General features: G+C 36.6%; 2 protein-coding genes across 3 annotated transcripts in view; one reads left to right on the top strand and one right to left on the bottom strand.

Moving 5' to 3' along the window:
- Nucleotides 1-3,064: 3,064 nt before the first annotated feature.
- Nucleotides 3,065-11,716, top strand: LOC134667554 (cytochrome P450 9e2-like). The gene is made up of 11 exons (XM_063524980.1): nucleotides 3,065-3,115; nucleotides 3,964-4,166; nucleotides 4,672-4,835; nucleotides 5,468-5,605; nucleotides 6,747-6,949; nucleotides 7,720-7,855; nucleotides 7,989-8,081; nucleotides 8,228-8,449; nucleotides 8,525-8,625; nucleotides 9,147-9,315; nucleotides 10,188-11,716. Exons 2-11 carry the CDS (start codon nucleotides 3,967-3,969, stop codon nucleotides 10,352-10,354), a joined length of 1,593 nt encoding a protein of 530 aa, XP_063381050.1. The 5' UTR covers nucleotides 3,065-3,115; nucleotides 3,964-3,966; the 3' UTR covers nucleotides 10,355-11,716.
- Nucleotides 7,176-19,276, bottom strand: part of LOC134667540 (prominin-like protein) — a 494,736-nt gene continuing 482,635 nt past the window's right edge. For both annotated transcript variants that reach the window (XM_063524964.1, XM_063524965.1), the window contains one exon: nucleotides 7,176-7,290. The gene's annotated coding sequence lies outside the window, so the exon portion shown is untranslated. The remainder of the gene's footprint in view (nucleotides 7,291-19,276) is intronic.

Below are 19,276 nucleotides of genomic sequence, written 5' to 3'. Positions count from 1 at the left end.
AGATCCACGCGTGTACCTACTGTAAACTAGGGGTGATACTTATTTCATCTTAAAGTACCATTTGGATTTAGACTACACCAGCATTACCATAGAGAAATATAGTAAAAATAGAGTGCTCACTCCATACATCAGTTTTGGTACCAAAACGACTATTATTTTCGCAGTCGACATGCATCGAGTAGCGGAATTATCAGTACCGCTACTTGATACTAGAGTTCTCTAGTGTCGCGACTCATGAAAATTGTATTGAATATAACAATTTACAACTAATATTAAAAGCAGAAGGATTTGAAAATAGAGTCCCGGTTAATCCGGTTATAAATGTTATAATATTAGCTAAAAATTGTTGACCATAAGACTTTTCGGTCGTCGGAACATCTATTGTCAAGTAGCAGTAGGTACCGGCCCCAATTTCACATCGGTGACAGGTGCGGCGAATTGTAAAATCACTGTTGCTGACGTCACAGGCATCTATGGGCTACGATTACCACTTACCATCGGGCGGGCCGTATTCCTGTTTGCTACCATCATTGTATTATTTAAGAAAACTTTATTATATCGGAAAAAAAACAGATATTTCTCCTGCGAAGTTTCTGACAATTGTCAAAGATTTAGAAGAATTGTAGGTAATTCTTGACAGGTAATGAGTTATATGTCCGAATTTGGTGACAATTGTAGTGTTTCTTGTGAGAATTGTCATAAACTTAGCAAGAGAAATATCTGTTTTTTTCCGATATCATAAAGTTTTTTTTAATAATACAATGATGGTGGCAAACAGGAATACGGCCCGCCCGATGGTAAGCGGTAACCGTAGCCCATGGATGCCTGTGACGTCAGCAACAGTGATTTTACAATTCGTCGTACCTGTCACGTTGGTGAAACAGGGGCCTGATAATTCCGCTACTCGATGCTAGATGTCGACTATGAAAATAATAGTCGTTTTTGTACTAAAACTGATATATGGATTCGAGTGAGCAATCTATGTATCTTCTTTCTCAATAGCATTACCACAGCAGCAGTATTACAGCACGACGTACAATCGATGTTGCTGCCTAGAGTTTTGACATTTACAGCAGCAGTCGGCAGTAATCTCTTTCTATTTTATGAGACCAGAAATATTTACTGCCGTAACTGGTATAGTTCCATGGAATGATAAGATTCTGTAGCCTATTTACTAATTTAACAATTGTTTTTGATTTTGAGCGATAAGATATATTTTGATACCTATTATTGTGTTTTAATAAATGTTTTGTAATATCATAATTATATTTGTAAAATAAATTTTAAATCAATCTTTCCTTTTCAATTAAAGCACAAAATTAATCGGTTCTAAATGAGCCTCCGAAGAAAGCGCCCTCTCGGTGACAGACAATGAACTTCTACTACGCCTCGCCTACATGCTGCAACCAGACTGAAACATAACATTTCGCAACCAATCGCAACTAAACTAACACCCCAGCGCGATGAGAGAGGGCGTTTTGTTTCAAAACTAGGCATTTTACAGGCAGAAATAGGCAGCTATTTTAATGGTTTATAATAAAAATATAAAGTAGCAATTTAATAACAAACAACAAGAATATACCTATGGTTTTAGAGGTCTCATGTAATTGACAAATTAAAGATACCAATTATTTTTTGTATCTGCCGCAGGCAACTTTGACTTAAGTATACAGATTTCAGCGTTTGTCCAATGGCTAAGGTCACCCTGTATATCATAGAAAGATTCTAATATGCACGAAACAATACAATCGTCGTGAAATGTATTCATTTTGTAAATAATAAATAGCAGTGGACCTAAAACACTCAGGGTACTCCATAACATCCATATTTCTTAATTATGATTTGTAATTATACAGACCATAATTATTTTAATGTCTCTACTTGTATTATTAATCACTGAAATTAGTGTTGAAATGCAGCGGAGTGGCCTCATACTATACGAAACCCTTACTGGATTCTTATAATTTTGGCTCAGGCAATGTTTTACTGTATTTTATTTCATGAAATAAATAATCTAATCTAATCTAATTGGTTCGGTCAAACGCTAGTATGCGTAAATCACCATACCTAAAGCTATCATACTACATTCATTTCATGCTGGCTATAATTTGTTTGTCTTCCCCATACATTAAGCCGACCACTGACTAACAGGCCGCCGGACGATATCGGCCTGTCAGTTAGAACAAAAATTTGACAGCTCCAAACAACTGACCGGCCGATATCGTCCGGCGGACTGTTAGTCAGTGGTCAGCTTTAGAATCATATGATATAGCGGGAGAGATGGTGAAATATTTGATAAATTAATTTGCTTTGTTTCCAAAGTTGCAATTATGAGTTTTTATTGTTACTACCTAACCCAAATGATTATTTTTATTTTTATCATTTTATCAATATTTAGGTATTCTATAGCTATGACTCATTTGTTATTTATGCAAGTATCCAAATGACTAATTGTTTGTCAATAAGGTAACTAAGATAAGATAGACTAAAATTACCGTTAATCAAATATGTATTTTAATGATTATATTGATGATAAGGATTAGAAAAGAGTTATATTTTCAACGTGACCAGTAGAGTGGCGGATTTGCCCTGAAGCCCAGTAGGCTCGGGCTTAGAGCGGCAGTCTATAGATGGGTGCTGAGAAAGGGGCGGCTAGTAGTTACTACAGGGCCTGGGGCCTAGGGCGGCCAACACTGCAAATCTGCCACTGGATCAGTACTAGTGAAGAATAAACTTAAAATAGGTTTATAGAAAGAAGAACAAGTTTTTAACTCTGAATCCGGCTCCAATTCAAATTCTTTAAACAGAATTGGCCTCCTGAATGATAAAATGTGACGTATCTGTGAAAAGGGACTTTATTGTCGATGGCGCTTACGCCATTATTAACGATGCTCCGATATAAATGGGTAAAATGCCGCCCCACACTGTGCGGCGTATGCGCCATCGACAATAAGGTCCCTTTTCATAGATAATGCCCCAAAAGATCAACAATGTCATCATGTCACTCGTAGTGTGAATGATATCATACTCGTACGTGCTCGACAATTCTATTTTAGTCTCGCTTCGAATATCGCTCGGGCTTGTTGTATTTTTTATCGCATAAAACGCCATACATGTGAGTAAATAGTTTTAGCTTCACCGCGCCTATATTTGTAAGCGCCACTTGCAGTAAGCCGGGGTTAACCGGTTAAACCTGATGGAGTTACCATGGTTACCAGAACAATTTGACACTGGGTTAACGGGTTAACCCCGGGTTAGTGGGATGGTGCAAGTGGCCCTAAGTATCTATATTGTATGCTTCAAATTTTGTAACTTCAAAATTACTTTCGAAATTTGAAGTTCTTCCGTAATTCTGATGAAAGTGTAATAATGTGCTCAATTGGAGCTGATCTGATGATGCAGTCGGATGGTAACCAAAAGAAATATCCACAGCGCAGTTAGCTTTTGTTGAGCAACACGGTCCAACTCGTGCCGCCCACAATACAAAATTATAGCCGAGAAAGTTAGAAACTTGTTGTATATTCAATTAGGTTGAATTTCATTTGTACGAAAATTTTACAAGACAAATGAAATAAGGTTGATATTCCATCGAAACTGAGTGTACATCCTAATATGTACATAGGGTGGCACGAGGTGCGGTGTAGATATACTTTAATGATGCATTCTTCAACCGGAAAATATTATATACCTACCTACTTGTACATATTTGGGGCATTATTGTCGATGGCGCTTACGCCGCACAGCGTCGCGCGGCGTTGTATTTATGTCGGAGCATCGATAATAATGGCGTAAGCGCCATCGACAGTAAGGTCCCTTTTCATAGATAACGTCATATTTAATAAAACTTCAGACCCCTAGTTTTAATCTGAATAATTGCAAGTCTACTAGCATTATATGCATTGTTTAATCCCTTGTTGTATGCAGTATGCACATTATAACTACACTATATTTTCATTCCCACAGATCATGTTGCTCTACATATGGACCGCAGTTCTGGTAATAGGCGTATACCTGTACTTCAAACGGGTTTACTCAAGATTCAGCAAGCATGGCATCAAGCACTTGAAGCCTGTACCCCTGCTGGGGAACATGAGTCCTATCATATTCAGAAAAAAGCATTTTAGTTATGTGATTGATGACCTATATAACAAGTTTCCTGAAGAAAGGTTAGATGATTCTAAAATACTAAAAACTGATAATGTTACAATCATTAGGTTTTAAGCAAAACTCACAAGTTGCAAAAAAATCTACCTAGTCTTGATACTAGTACGGTTCACGATGGCTCTAACTTTTGGTAGTAATTAGTGAGTTTTAGGTATCACCTGCCGAAATATAAGAACATAAGAACCACGTAGGACTAATATTCAGATAATGCAGGACGAAATCCTATAATAGTTAAACTAGCATGTCAAAATTATCCAAGTAATTTTCAACTGCCCCCAGCATACGAGTAATAGAAGTGCAGACGTAGTGCATAATCCTTTTCCATCGTATTTTCTCGGAAACGTTTGTATTTATCATGCTACTTCAGTCAACCTCAGTACTTTTTGTACTGAGACTAACTGAAATAGCATAACATGTTCGTGCGTTTCCGTGAAAATACGAACGGTAAAAGGTTATGCATTACATCTATATGTAGTAAGTAACTGTTGATACACAATTTATTTTTAGGTTTGTGGGCAGCTATGAATTCGTAAAGCCGATAATATTCATTAGAGATATTGAGCTTATCAAGAAGATCACTGTTAAGGACTTTGAGTATTTCCTTGATCATCGCGTGGCCGTCAAACCAGAAATGGACCCATACCTTGGAAGAACCTTGATCTCTCTAGAAGGTATGATTAATATTTAGGAATTTAAGTTTCAAAAAGACTGTTCTATTCGTAAAAATGCCTTGTGTTATTTCATAGTCTGATTGAAATATCACTAACGTCATAATATGAATCGATTGATACCTCAGCGCGTTATTTGGATGGCAAACCGTTGCAAAATTAGTGCTGCAGCGTGCAGCGTCACGGTAAATGTTCTTGATATAATTAATCTTATAAAAGAAGTAAAACCGACTTCAAGTCTTCATCAGCAGTTCCACTTTATCAAATGGTTTTTTTTTATTATTATGAATGGGCTTACTCATGGCCACAGACTAGCCGAGGCGTAGACGTGGCCTACGATGGAGCGAGCTCGCCCAGAAGGTGCCTGTTCACTCTTGATTTGAAGGTTGCCGGGTTATAAGAACACGGCACTTTATAATTGTAAATGCTTAGTTTGTTGATGGAAATACTAAAATCGCTGTATGCTTATAAGATTTGAGGAGTTGCCTATATCCCTCATGGAATCCATCATCAGACTAAACCTTGATAAAATATTCTTTATAAACCTTACTGGCTTAGTACAATTACAGTTAGTAATTACATTAATCAATTAATATTATTATGTATATTACATATACATAGATTAATTATTTCAGGCCAAGAATGGAAGGACATGCGTTCAAGATTAAGCCCAGCATTTACGAGCTCCAAAATAAAACACATGCTGCCGTTCATTGTCGAGGTAGGCAACCAGATGGTCAAGTCTTTCGAAAAGCATTTAAAGGAATCAAAAAGTTAGTATTAGTAATCGTAATATTTAATGACATTATAACAACTTAAAATTACAATTAATCTAAATACAAACCATTCTAAAATAAAAATATACTAAACTAAACTAAATCGGAAATAAGGCCTCTGCGGCAAGGTCCCAAAGATGCGGGCAGCGTTACCCCGCTGAACTGCCAGACTGACGCGTTGAGCGAGGTAACTGCCGGCTCTCGGGTCACCTGTTGTTATTATTTATTGCTATTGATTGACATATTTTTGTACCTTATATATGAATAAACATTAGAAGCTGTAATTGCAAAAAAATTACATTGTTATTATGAATTGTTGTTAAAATGAACAACGATTTTGAAAGCTTAGACAAGACGACAGTCGTTTGCTGAGAAACGAAACCAAACAAACCGCTATATGTGTCTATCGCACTAATTATAAAAAATAAATGAAAATCAAAAATGATTTAATTATTGCTTACACAATAGGTTTTAACTAGACCCAAAACAAGAACCTTCTTTTAAGTAAACAAATACTTGTGCCAGAAGGCTCCGCTGGATTAGAAGAGTGATATAGAGACAATAGCGTTTCGTTTCATTTTCTGCAAACGGTTCTCATCTTGGCTAGGCCCCCTGGTATACAAACTATCGATTTTAATTTTAACGATTATATTTCTCTTCTTATAAGTGGCCCTTTACTCATACTCATACTCATTTATTTACTTATTAAGGTGGTGGTACTAGTGCTCGACATGCTAATACCCAATAGATGACACTGCTGTCATTTCTATTGACAATGACTTAAGTTTTAAGATGACATGTACTGGGACCGCGTCGAGCACCAGTACCACCACCTTACTCATTTATTTATCTTTTAAGCCTTCTTTTGCACTGTTAAATATCCTCCTGAGACCCAAAAGCAATTGTTTTGTTTTTGAAATTGAAACCCTTAGTTACACAATAAAAGTTCAAAATAGATTTTGGAATATATACAAAAAATTGTACGCAGGGACTTAGGACTCTTAGGAGGTTAAATAGAATCACGATTTTATTGATATCTTAATCATCATAGACTTCCCTTTTAGGTTTTCTCTGCTTTTGTTTATTTTTTTTACTATTGTGTAGTGCTTCAGTGATATTGAACGATTTTCCTTTCCAGATGGTTACATAGACATCGAAGTTAAAGACCTGTCAACCCACTATGCTAATGATGTAATAGCGTCTAGCGCCTTCGGCCTAAGAGTCGACTCCTACTCGGATCCCACCAATGAGTTTCAGAGAATGGGAAATATGATTAGTAACTTTGGCTTTGAAACCGTACTAAAGTTTTTCGGATTTGCGTCAGTTCCTTTTCTTATGAAGGTATTTTGTCATTGCTCTTAACGAGTTGCTCTTTGTTTTCATTTAATAGCCCAACTGTACCACTACCGGGCAAAATATATATATCTCTCTATTCTACGTAGGTATCTCTGTTCATAGCATTATTTGGATAGTTCAGTCGAAAGATGAAAATATAAAATTTATTAAATTAAGTACGCACAATTGTTTTTCTCAGAAATTATTAAGTAGGTACTATATAAATAAATAAAAAAATATTATAGGACATTCTTACACAGATTGACTAAGTCCCACAGTAAGCTCAAGAAGGCTTGTGTTGTGGGTACTTAGACAACGATATATATAATATTTAAATACTTAAATAACTACATAGAAAACAACCATGACTCAGGAACAAATAAATATCTGTGTCATCACACAAATAAATGCCCTTACCGGGATTCGAACCCGGGACCATCGGCTTCACAGGCAGGGTTACTACCCACTAGGCCAGACTGGTCGTCAAAAATCCCCCTAATATCTCCCTAAAAGAAAGAGAACAGTTTTCTTTCTTGCAAATTTACTTATGCAAACTACAGGATTATTTCGATACTAATTTCTTGGCAAAAAATTGTAATAGATATGATCTGTCAGCTGTAAAAAGTAGTAGTACATCTTCAACCAAAAATGTCCCTTTTAACTGCAGACAGAACCATTACAAATCAATAACAAGAAACTACATTCTAAATACCTATTTGTTATTTTTTCCTGTGATGTTTATACAATAACGAAAACATCTTCATATCTATATTCAGCTAATGAAGATGAACCTCTTCTCGGCTGATTTAACGAACTTCTTCAAGCACTTAGTACTTAGCACGATGAAGGATCGTGAAACGCACAATATTCTGCGACCAGACATGATACATTTACTAATGGAGGCCAAGAAAGGTACAATTAATAATAGATTAATTAAAACCTTGTAGCAAATTAATGTTAAATGCCAACAACGAAGATATTCTTATTTTTAAGGGAACTCTGAGCTGAGTTAATAGATTTTACCAAAACAATATAATTTTTGCAGGTAGACTTGTACACGAAGATTTCACCAAAGATGCTAATGCAGGATTTGCAACAGTAGAAGAATCTAATGTCGGCAAAAAGCAAAATAACACAGGTATAACTATTATACTTATCAATCATAATATTTCAACTATTAACAAGTTCTCACCATTGTTATGAAGTCTATACTTAAAAGAAACCTACTTAAATACATTAATCTGGATGATTCAATAAAATAAAACAGCCATTTACATTCGCCAGCTTGGACAGACGAAGATCTAGTCGCACAGGCAATAATTTTCTTCGTCGCCGGTTTTGAGACCGTCTCCACGGCCATGACTTTCCTGCTTTACGAGCTGGCCCTCAACCCTGATGTCCAGGATAAGTTGGCAGAGGAACTAAGAGAACATGAGAAGAGCAGTGGCGGCAAGTTTGATTACAACTCCATTCAGACCATGGTTTACTTGGATATGGTCGTCTCAGGTAAGAGCTAACCATTCAAAGTTTCAAGTAAAAATTTTGTTTAGTGAATACACTTTAATTTTTTTGGAATTTTAGAATCACTACGACTTTGGCCCCCGGTTGTTGCAACCGACAGAATTTGCACAAAGGACTACAATTTGGGCAGAACCAACGATAAAGCTACTCAAGACTATATTGTAAGTAAACGTTCAATCTATTTTAGTCATAAATTAAGAGAAATATTAATTCAACTTACATTATTACAGGCTCTTATCTACGGTAAGAGATCTGTATATAGGTAGTTAGGCTTTTTTTTTGTAATAAAGCCAAAATTATGCTTATCAATCGGACTTGCATTATAATCATGTTTCCTTTCATCATGCTGATAATGATCTTACTCTTTTACTTAAAACCAAAATATTACTTTGCTAATCCGCGAAAAGATACGTGCTAGTCAATCAGTGCTAACCCGTTATACTTACTTGCGTATTTTTACATGCAAATTAATGTTCCCACCCACCCACCGCATAAATATAACAAACCACCACCAAAAGAATAAAACTCGACACGTGTTTCGCCTCTCTACGAGGCATCTTCAGGAGCTGTTGACGGTCTGACGCCTGATTCTATTCACTACTTACTCTTTTACTTTAAAGTGTTTCTCGTCAATGATTTGCATTAAAAATAATCTATAGTTAAAAAAAATAATACATTTTAGATAAAAAAAGGTGGAGTCATCAACATACCAGTAGCGGCGATACATCACGATCCGAAATACTATCCAAACCCGAAGAAGTTTGACCCTGAGCGCTTCTCTGAGGAGAACAAGCGTACGATCCAGCCCTTCACTTATTTTCCGTTTGGTCTAGGCCCCAGAAACTGCATTGGTAAGGATAAACTTAGCACATAGGATGCTGTTAAGCAATAATGTGGCACAATAATTTTTCAATAAAATGTTAACTCGAAAAAAATTCGCTTAAAGTTGACATCTTATTACAAAATGAATGTGCGTTGACTGATACATGTTTGCTAAACAGCATCCTATATCGCAAATTGCAAAAGTTTTTTCCCAAAAATTAAGTAATATGTAACGTTCTTAGAATTTAAGGTAAGTCAAGATAGGCAATTAACGGATGTCTCTCAGTCCCAGTTGGTCGCCCCGTGAAGTGAATGAATGATGAAAATATTATTTGACTTTTATGAGTGTTGCTCGGGCACTTCGCTTAGATAATGTAAGTAATTAGGTATGTCATCTCGCATGAGAGGACTATACTGTATTAAATATTTCTTCTGTAAATGAACCTATTATTATATTTTATTCCATCTTCTTATCAAAGTATTGGCTAACGATTGTGTTATAATTTACGCAAGGTTCAGTTTATAACCTTTGCTTTGGAAGCACTTTTTGATGATCTAGTACTAAAGCAGAAAAAAGTAATAATTGTAATAAACTATTATATTATATGTTAGTTTATTAGTAGGTACGAAGTCATTTGATATTTATCAGTCGCTTTTCGGTGAAGGAAAACATCGTGAGGAAACCGGGCTTAATCCCAAAAAGGCCTAGTTTACCCTCTGGATTGGAAGGTTAGATTGCAGTCACTTTCATAAAAACTAGTGCCTACGCCAAGTCTTAGGAATAGTTGCCAAGCGGACCCCAGGCGGCATGAGCCGTGGCAAAATGCTGGGACAACGCAAGGAAGTTGATGATGAGTTTATTAGTACAAACAAATAGACAATATTAATTAATTATTCCCAGGGTCACGGTTCGCTCTCTGCGAAGTGAAGGTGATGGTATACCAACTCGTCCAGCGCTACGAATTGATGCCGTGTGAGAAAACAACCATCCCCCCTGTGCTGGCCTCGGATAATTTGACCATGAGGATCAAGGGTGGACATTGGTTGAGGCTCAAACCAAGGGTCTAAGATAAATGTGTATAAGGCTAGCATGTAAAATGTACATATGGTTGGGAAAACCGTCATATGGTAAGAACTGTATTTGGGGGTTTTCAGAAAAAATGTAATCTTTATTTTTTTTCGAAAAACTATCAAATTTTGTTATATTTAGACTCAGAATCACGAGTAAAGCCTGACAACAGTTTATTTGACCCTCGCCATTTTGCGGATTTTCAATGGTACTAATTTCTTTTACTGGCAACAAGTACTCTTTGACAACGAACGTTGGATGTCATCGAATGTCACCGATGTAAACAAATAGAAAATATCTACGAATATATTCAAATATAAACGGTTTTATTAAAAAATGACAAAAAAATATTCCAAAGATGTGAAAAAAATTGTAGTGAATGCAATCAAATACTTACAGCTTAAAAAAGATGAAGGATTACATAGCATTCCAATAAACAATGTTTTAAAGTTGGTTGTTGACATGACCGGTATTGACGTTTTATAGTGCGGTTGTATTGAACTGGTTATCGTATCGTGTAGGAAGTAACTCAACAAAATTGGAGCAATTGCTGTGACCATATTAAAAAAATTTAAGATGATTATAGGAATAAAGGTCCTATAATCGAATTGGAGACTGGACGTTTTATAATCGAGGTTAGTGGTCCTGAAATCGACACAACATCTGATGAAAATCAGACTTCGTCAGAGTCAGAAAACGAACAATATATATATATTGAATATTTAGAATTAGATTTTGACGAACAGGTAAATTGAAAGAACCGAATTCTCTGTAAGCAATGTTTCTGACATTATACGAGTATCAACATGAAGCCAATGCCCACTACCCCAACTATACATGACGTACACACATTATTGCCATACGTGAGCTGTTTGCAGCGACACTATCTCAGGGTTAAATAAACTGTTGTCAGGCTATACCTACTATTGAATAAGACACAGAAAAAAGTGTCCCCAGTTTTTATACTATTGATTTTGGGTATCAGTTTCGTAACGGTCTATACAAAATGTATTTATATGAAAATGTGTTACAAAACTGATATTTTTTTTCTTTTTTTTTTCGATAGACTTCGTGATTTTGAGTAGAAATAACCCAAAAGTTGATGGATTTTCGAAAAAAAGTAAATGGTACACTTATAAGTGATAATGCCCATTTGTATACGGACGTCGCTCAGACAGTAAAAAAGGAAGAGTTTTGCTCTTTAATCTGCTCTACCGACCTTCTGTGAGTATAATTATGTGTACAAACGCATGAGTTAGAAGCGACAAAGAGCATGTAGACGGTCTTAACTGATAGACTGTCTTTTCACATTAACTTTAAATTACTCGTGTAAATAATGTAAATAAATGTGTGAAAGTATATCGTGTCGCGTACGTTTTTGCCCGTTCCCTGTAGCATCCCAAAAGCGCTGCCGTTAATGCAATATTGAATGGAGAATATTAAAACAAAATAAAAACCAAAAATCAATCACACAAAAACAAACTACCCTCTACTTCTACCCTTCGAATAACACCGGGAAGAGAGACGGCATTCGTACTATTTCCCCTCTGCCGAAGCATAGCGTCGAATTAAAAAAATCGCTGTGTTTTTTTACGATTTTCTGATTTTGGCATATTTGAATTCCTTTTTAAATTTCCCGTCGACCCACATAAATATTTTTGTTATTAGTTTTGAAAATAAAATTTCCGCTATGTGAACACAGAACAACATTTGTACAAAAAAATAACAGAACAGAAACAAAAAAATAGCTATGTGATTTTTTAGCACATAACGATATTAAATGCCCTGTTTTCCGTCGAGGGTGATGGCGATAATGTTGCACATGGCGATTTATTGTAGAATGGATTACCCGACATAGACCCTAAAATCCGCTATGTATCATATATCGTACTATATTACTTTGGTAACAAATCGCTATGTGTACAAACTTCACACATGACGATTTTAATGAACCAAATTTAAGTCGCTATGTAGCGAAATTTGGTTAAAATAATAATTTGTAAAAAATTACAAAAAAACTGTTTATATTCTTCATGAGTATCATGTAAAAATCATTGATCTATCAGAAAAAAAATAAAGGTGCAACAAATATATTACCAACAGGAATATAAACAGTTATTTTTGTCTCCTGAAATAGTATTTTATGCAACCGTTGTTTAAGAGAGGTCAAAAAAGGCGAGTGGCGTGAGTAACAATTTGAGGCGAAGCCGAAAATTGTTAATAAAGACGCCACGAGTATTTTTTGACTCAGTTAAACAACGTTGCATACAATACTTTTTCTACGACCAAGCACTTAATTTGAAATAAACTTGAAAATTTAACAAATCTTTTTAATTCAATAAGTAGCAAAAATGGAGGGTACGGGCGGGAAACGAATGAGTGAAAGAATGAAATTTAAAAAAAAAACATGTCTATGGTTCACTTATTTAGAGAGAGGGCGCTAGCGAGCGCAGTAAACATGAGCTCTGCGTTTAAAGTGAAAATAAAAATGTATTCAGTGAAAAGAAAGTTTAAAAGTACTTAAAATTTAATAGATTAACCTTTGATTCGCCTTGGAAATTCGAGAGAAAGTGACTCTAGTGTTTCAAACCAGCATATTTTTAAAATAAATCAACCCCAGCAACGGACAAAGTGATCTTTCAAACTGGGCAGTGTGTGTACTTGTGTGGACGAAGAAACCTCAGTGGCATTAAAACCAGACTAAAAGAAATCAGTGATAGTGTAAAATACTCGGCTAAGTAAGTTTCAGATTACAGATAGCCAAAGGAAAGTAAATATATTCATCTAAAATATATTCTATGCATGTGCGCGCCATCTACCGAAATTGCGCACAAATAGCACACCGAAACCAATACCCATTAGAGCGAGCGAGACCGCATTGAGCAGATTCAATAAGGAAAACAATAGGACAAAACAAGATAATCATATTTTGCCTATCCGCTGTGCACATCTAGCAATTAGCATTGCAATAAGCTCCACCCACCGCCGGTGCATCTTTGCCGTAAAAATAGGCCTAGATTAGAATCGATATCAACAGATACTTAACAAAATTGTAAAAAATGAATTGTCTTGCGTGCGATCTCCCAATTGCCCACATGGAAGAATTGATATGTGTGACCTGCAAAAGGCCTTACCACTATAAATGCCTAAATATAACTACAGCAGCCTTCATGACCAAAAACTACGCAATAAAACGCGATTTCCGTTGCATGTTGTGTACGAACATAACATCTCGCCGTAGAAACGATAGCACACCGGTGCGAAGCCAACTTAGCTTTATAACACAGGACGAAATAAACATGTCACTCGATAATATACCCGTGAATGATGAACCTAACATAACCCTCGGCAGTATTTTGGACTCACAACAACAGCAACACTGTCAACATCATGCACAACCCATAACACTGGACGAAATTAGCTCCTTACTAGATATGAAACTTAAACAAAATAATACTTTCATTTTAAATGACATGAAAAATATGCTACAAACAGAAATAAGTACAGCGATAGCAGAAATAAAAACTGAATTTACTAACAAGCATACGTTTTTACAGTCTCAGCAAGAAATTATGACACAGCAAATAAACGAAGCTAGCAGGAAAATAGCATCTTTACAAAGCGAAAACCAACAAATTAAAACACAATTAGAACAAATTCAGACACGATTACAGTCGGTAGGAGACCCTGAAATCAAGAAAAACAACAAGAGCTTTATACTATACGGCTTGGACGAGTTCTTTGGCGAAAATGAGTCTGATTTGTATCCCCGTATAAATAATATGTTCTACGATTTTTTGAATATAAACATAAATAGTTATATTGAAAGTATAAAGCGAATTGGGAAAAAAGGAAACCGTCGCCCGCTCATTATAGAACTAATAAGTAAGCGAATGAAAACTTACATACTAAAAAATACTCGAGCCTTCAAGAACACCGGATATGCCGTCTCTGAAGTCCTGGATAACGAAGCCCTAAACGCGAGACGACACCTAAGAAATCAACTCCGAGAGGCTCGAGAAAGCGGAAAACATGCCGTATTACGCAATAGCCGGCTATTCATCAATGGAGTGGAATACAACTCAGCAAAATCTCAAATGGAGTGTATCAACGTATCTACCACATGTAATAACAATGTAGCGAATAGTTCGCCGACCACAAAAAAGGACTCAAAGGACTCAAATAGACAACCCTTCACGGAACGCTGCAGTGTTGATAAGGACATAAACAAAGAGCCACCCATAATCAACTCACAACTCTCACCAGAACGCGTAGCCCGGCCAACGGTGACTGAAATAAACCAAGGCTGCGCAAACAACAATTCAACCTTTTTTCGTAACTGAGAATCAATTAGATATCAAATTACTTTTCCAAAACATACAAAGTTTAAAGAATAAGTGGCATATTCTTGAAACATTTATTGCAAACGAAGACTTTCAAGTAATATGTTTATCGGAGACATTGATAACGCACAACCAAAGGAATATTGTTAAAATCAACGGCTACGAGTTTGCAGCTGCTTACTATCGGCAAGAACGGCGCGGCGGAGGAGTGGCCATTCTGTTGAAAGAAGGCATAAATTATATTGAAAGGACAGACATAAGTGAGATATCCCAGGAAATGACAATTGAATTGTGTGCAATAGAAATACCTTTATATGACCTTATTGTTGTAAATATATACAGGCCGGATAGGAATATAAACATATTTTTCGATAAGTTACGCCAACTCTTACTAAAAATTAGATTAAAAGAACAAAAAATGCGCGTAGTTATTGGCGGTGATTTTAATATTAACATGTTTTTAAATACGCCAGACACACAGCAACTTACAAGCGAAATGCTTACTTGCAATCTAAATCAGATAGTTGACGAACCAACTCGTGAAAGTAAAATGTCTTCCACATGTATTGACCTCATTTTCACAAATAAAATAGATTACGAATTGAGCGTCGAGGAGAACGGTCTTTCTGATCATAAAAGTATAATATACATGTATAAAACAGCGGACTGCGTACCTATTAAACGGATATCATACAAAGATAAAAGGATTTTTAGCAATAAAAATATGGAAAAATTTAGACTAGGGCTAGAAAACATACAATGGCATGACTTAATCTCCTGTAACGATGTAAACACAAATTACAACATCTTTCACAATAAACTGCAGGAAAATTTAAATAAATATATACCTATACAACGAATAATGTGTAAAAATAATAAACGATCATGGTTAACATCTGGAATTAAAAAAGCCTGTAAAAATAAAAGATTTCTAAAAATACTGACTAGTTACACTAACAACAAAGAAATAACTACGTATTATAAGAAATACAATACAATACAATACAATACAATATAATTAAAAATACGACACAACAAAAAACACCACAAAACAAAAGCATATCACTTAAAATCGGAAATCGTGTTGTAGAATCGGCCCAATGTATTGCAGATATGTTCAATGAGTATTTTGCATCGGTCGGTGAGTCACCGCAGGCCAGTCGCGCCGGAGTACCTGCGCGCGCGACACCGGTCGGCCGGCCGGTGCTCACCCCTACCGCCAACTCGATCTATATAGGCCAAGTTACTGAACGCGAGATAAACTACGTCATTCGACATCTAAAAAATAAATCAAGCTGCGGTTTAGATGAAATCCCACCAAAACTTATTAAATACTGCAACAAGGAACTAACGGAACCTTTAAGACTTTTAATAAATCAATCTTTTAACGACGGAATATTTCCAGATATGCTAAAAGTCTCAAAAATCGTACCAATCCTCATACCGGATGGTGAAAAAACTAATATGAACCAATACAGGCCCATCGCCCTTTTACCGTCTATCTCTAAGATATTTGAAAAGTTAATGTCAAACCGCGTGTATAGATTTTTTGAGAAATATATTTTTTATTTTTATTTTATTGATCAAATAAGTTACACAGCATTACAGTATAAAACCAAGGCACTATGAAACTACAAAGTAAAAGAAAAGACAAAGAAAAACAATACACATAAAAAATTAAATTAACTAAACATTAGATTTGGGCGACGACGTAACGGCGTGGCTCCGTAGCGTCGTCTGACTCGGCGTAGGGTTCGGCAGGTTACCCCGGAACCGCCGAAACACCACACCCTTCGGCCAGAAGTCCGCGCTTGCGATGGTGTCCTGCAGCGACCGCGGCACGCGCACCACAAATGAACTGAAGTGCACATAGTGACGCGACTGTAGCTGGTGCACCCTCAGCGTGAAGCCAGTCTTCCGGCGGACGTACTCCACCACCTCGTCGGCCACGGTGGAGTAATGTAAGCGTGACACGTATAGCGCCTTACTCGGTGTCGCAACTCGTAGGCCAGAATTAACCGGCTCCGCAGTGCCACACAGAGTCTTACGAGGCGCCCTGCGCGCCTTGCGTTTCCTTTCCACCAGTGTGAATCCCTCCTTATCCACATCGGTGCGGGAGGACTTCTCCTTAAGTGGAGCCCGTGCTTCATTCACCTTAACAGGCAAGTTGACCCGGTTAGCTGCGACAGGCTGACCGGCGACGTCAGCATATGCACGCTGACGTGACTTCGAGGTGACAGGGGGCGATCGCACGCGCGGGGGGCGCGCGGGCGGTGCAGCGGCGCGTGCGGCACATTTTACCGTGTCAGCAACACACAAACTAACCGACTCAACATGAGTGTCAGGTCGATGATCGTTCTTGAAATTTGAAGCCGCCGACCGAGTTGGAGCATTCCGCAAACTTGTGATTTCGTTGCGCAATTCGGCAATAGTGACTAGGCTGGCTTCAAACTTAGAGATAACTTCCGCTAATCTTGTCTTTAGGGCCACGATTTCCTTTGACAAGCAGCGAACGTCAACCTGATCCGGATCAAACGTTCTAGATAATAACCAATATGGATTCAGATGTAACCGATCCACTGGCCTTGCTGTGTATAACTATATACATGATGCCTTAAATTACATAAATAATAAACAGTACAGCGTTGGATTGTTATTAGACATGACCAAAGCCTATGACCGTGTATCCCACCAGATTTTACTTAACAAGCTATATGGCATGGGTATTCGCGGAAACGCACGTGAATGGTTCAAATCTTACCTTTATAACCGTAGACAGTATGTACAATAATTAGAACACTTAGATATTAGTACAGGGGAAACGCGTATAATAGCTTCAAAAATGCGGCACACGACTTGCTCTATACCGCAAGGAAGTGTTACAGGATGTCTTCTGTTTATAGCATACATAAATGACTTGCCAAAAATTTTAAATACATCATGCGTTATGTTTGCTGACGACGTCTCAATATTACTGAATTGTACAAATAGTGTAGAATGCAATACTCGCCTACTGGAGACTCTCAACACAGTTAAGTCCGATTTAGACGATGCGAGAACTCGCCTGCGATTTTTATACCATTGCGGGTTTCGATTGGTCGGTTGAATTGGATGTAATCCACAGTCCGCAGTGTAACTAAAATCGCATGCGAGTTCGCGCGCCGTCTAAATCAGCCCTTACTGACTGGCTCCACGAACATAACCTCGATATAAACTTTAATAAAACGAAAATAATACAATTTAAACCAAATCAAAAAAATCCGTTGCATATAAGTTTACAAATTGACCATAATAAAACCATCGAAGAAGTAGACGAGTGCAAACTATTGGGCATGACACTAGACTCGAGTATTAATTGGAAATCGCACATACAGGATATAAAATCCAAACTAGCTAGGTTCACCTACGCATTAAGCATCTTAAAGATTAATACGAACATTGAAACCGCTAAAACCGCATATTTTGCATATGCGTACGCATGGCTACGATATGGTATTATCCTGTGGGGAGAAAGCACCGATGTGCATCAACTGTTCGTTATGCAGAAAAAATGCATTCGCATCTTATCCAACACGCGCGTACCAAACAGCTGTCGCTCATATTTCAAAGAACTGAAAATACTAACACTACCCTCCATATATATAATGGAGGCGGCACTATTTGTAAAAAGTCACCTTCAGTTGTTTGAGATAAAAAAACTGTCAAGACCAAATCGCAAACCAGTCGGTCCTCAATTATTATTGCCACCCTCCAAATTAGCTATGGTAAGAAACGGCCCTTACTGTCGATGTGTGCGTATAATGAATAAAGTGCTTAGTTTCCTGAATCTTGAAATTAGCGATAAATTATTTAAGAAACAGTTAAAGGAAATGTTATTAGAAAAATGTTATTATTCAATGGAAGACTTTTTTAATGATGAAAATTTGATTATGTAAAATGATAGTTTATAAATTTTATTTTAATTTTTATATTTTATTGTTAAATTTTATTTTTTATAATGACTATGAGTTATGATTATTAATGATTATGTGAATATCTTTTATGCATGAATTAGTGTTACTTTATTATTATTTATTTCTTTGACATTTAATATTTCTTGAAATTAAAATTAGGTATAAGTTAAAATCCTATATTGTACACCCTAGCAGGGTATCATGTACCTACTTGCCAAATGTAAGACCAAATGTACAATGAACATGATTACAATGGAATAAATGATATGATATGATATGATTTGTCAGAGATGACATTTAAAATAAGGTTGGCAACACTGTATTTCATTCAATATTTTTTAAGTGGTCATTACACGAAGTATCGTTAAATCGCCAAAAAGATACTGCGTGTATGCACAAATGCTTTTTTGGGGAATAGACTAAAGACTTGTCTTGACAACTATAAGGTAGGGTTTTAAAGGGGTGTGCACGACCCTTTAAATGACAAATAAAAGTACGGGAGTAGAAAAAGTAGCTTAAAAATAGGTACATGGCGATTTTTTTATTCGCACCGACATTAGGTACAACTGTATCTATGGCAATGCGCATGTAGTGCATCCATACACAAAAAGAGATCGAGGTTTGC

Source organism: Cydia fagiglandana, chromosome 9 (assembly GCF_963556715.1).
Source record: "Cydia fagiglandana chromosome 9, ilCydFagi1.1, whole genome shotgun sequence".
In the NCBI taxonomy this organism is placed as follows: Eukaryota; Metazoa; Arthropoda; class Insecta; order Lepidoptera; family Tortricidae; genus Cydia; species Cydia fagiglandana.
The sequence above is the reverse complement of the archived record's forward strand: the minus strand, read 5'-3'. Positions and strand labels throughout refer to the sequence as shown.